The 2050-nt window shown below is 38.0% G+C and overlaps 1 protein-coding gene across 1 annotated transcript; it reads left to right on the forward strand.

The window, feature by feature from the left end:
• Window positions 1–412: 412 nt before the first annotated feature.
• LOC111518565 lies at window positions 413–1573 on the forward strand. The gene is made up of 3 exons (XM_023175764.2): window positions 413–630; window positions 698–931; window positions 991–1573. Exons 1-3 carry the CDS (start codon window positions 489–491, stop codon window positions 1539–1541), a joined length of 927 nt encoding a protein of 308 aa, XP_023031532.2. The 5' UTR covers window positions 413–488; the 3' UTR covers window positions 1542–1573.
• Window positions 1574–2050: the final 477 nt, after the last annotated feature.

Raw genomic sequence — 2050 nt, forward strand, 5'->3', positions numbered from 1 at the left:
AAGTTTGGCAATGAGATAGTTTTGCATGAAAAACAGAATTTCCCGAAATAATAATCATTTCCCAATCGTCAATATAAATCGTCTCTGCTTAAACGCTGCCGACAGCGCTGCCAGAAGCCTACTCATTATTACTGAAAAGCAACAGAATAGAAACACAGACAGCTTTACGCTAAATAAACTGCATGTGTGTGCGTGTACACATACAAAGGGCTTGCAAAGGAGATGGAAAAGGGCCGGTATAGCGAAATTGAATGAGATACAGTGACCCCTTAAAGGCTTTGGAACATAGAAAGAGTTTAAAATGTTTGAAAATATTATAGCCAAAGACTGCAATTGTATATTTACTTCGGCATAGCCGATTTTAGCTTCATTAAAATTTATTAAAACCAACCAGCACTGACTTTATTGACAAGTAATGTATGTTGGATATACATTTTTAAAGTTCAAAAATTGTTCGACTGCTAAACGTATCAGACGTACTGATTAAAATGAGTGACAAAAATCCTGTTTCTACTTTCCAAGAAATTTGCCAATCTATGCGAGAACGTCCAAAGTATACCTACACTCGAACTGAAGACGACGGCTTTACATGCACAGTGAAGCTTCTTCAATGGGAAGCCGATGGGAATGGTAAAGAAAAATGAAAACACCAACGTCTATAGATCTAGGAATTAATGACAAGACTCCATTTTTCCAGGAAGTTCCAAGCGCTATGCCAAAAGTGCAGCTGCCCAGAAAATATTGGAAAACATAACTCCTTATACAGAAGAGATTAGTATTGATGACAAGACACCTGTTTCAGTTCTAGAAGAATGCTGCACTAAGGCTAAATATGGCTCACCTATATATACATGTAAGGAGGCTGATAACGGAGAGTTTCTCTGCACTGCGAGGTTAATTAATATGGAGAAGCCCTATGGTACAGGATATGGTATGAACGTAAAATTAAAATCAACGTTGACCCTTATTACATAATTTATTGCTTCTTAGCGAAAACCAAACGCAGTGCAAAACAATTAGCTGCAAGTGATTTAATAAATACGATTCAAAGCTCCTCAGGATGGGATAGTTCAATTGTCAGTTTAATGCGTAAAATGACTGTCAATTACAAATCAAACGAGATGGATGATAATTTTAAGGATCGCAAAATTTCTAAAATAAGTGTTGGCCAGAATCTGTCAACTGATAAAGACAACCACAAAGCGATTTTCAACGCTTTTCACAAAGTTAAAAAAAGGGCCCCTATGGACTTGGGAAAAGTAAAGCTCTGTGATCGTCACGATTACTTCAGATTGTATCCAGAATCCCTTAAGGAAGAAGCTTTCAAAGTACTTGAGTCAAATGTTGGCAGCGTAAAGGAAAGGGCTCTTAATGTGCTAAGAGCTCTGAAGCTAACCCCAAGGATTACCGAATTGCCGGGTAAAAGTTCGGAAAAAACTTTTCTACTCGAACTGGACTGTGATTACGATTGTGTCTTCATGGGAAGTATAGCCCATATCTATGCAGAAATTCTGCAATATTTTCGTGACATGCTTGTTTAACTAAAAATATCAAAATATTTTGCATGCCAGAATATATTGTCAGACATATCTGAAAATTGTAAATGGTTCTTCATTGTAAAATATTTGTATACCCTTGCAAAAAGGGCATATTAATTTTGGTCAAAAGTGTGCAACGCATAGAAGGAAGCATTTCCGATTATATAAAGTATATATATTCTCGATCAGCACGACGAAACGAGTTCAAATAGCCATGTCCGTCCGTCCGTCCGTCTGGATCAACGTCCGTCCGTCTGGATCAAACTCCTCCTAGACCGTTGGAGCTACACAGTTGAAATTTTGCATGTACGCATATAAACGAATGTGCCAAATTTGATAAAAATCGGGTAACTACATTATATAGCTCCCATAGGAACGATCGGTAGAAAACAGTGGTATAGGTAAAGAAAGAGTTGCAAGGGTGTACAAACTGCGACGCGGTCGAAGTTAGCCTCGGCTTTCTGGTTTTAATTAGGCTATCATTTGTATGCCCTTGCAGAGGGTATCAGACG

The sequence above is a fragment of the Drosophila willistoni genome (assembly GCF_018902025.1).
Source record: "Drosophila willistoni isolate 14030-0811.24 chromosome 2R unlocalized genomic scaffold, UCI_dwil_1.1 Seg167, whole genome shotgun sequence".
In the NCBI taxonomy this organism is placed as follows: domain Eukaryota; kingdom Metazoa; phylum Arthropoda; class Insecta; order Diptera; family Drosophilidae; genus Drosophila; species Drosophila willistoni.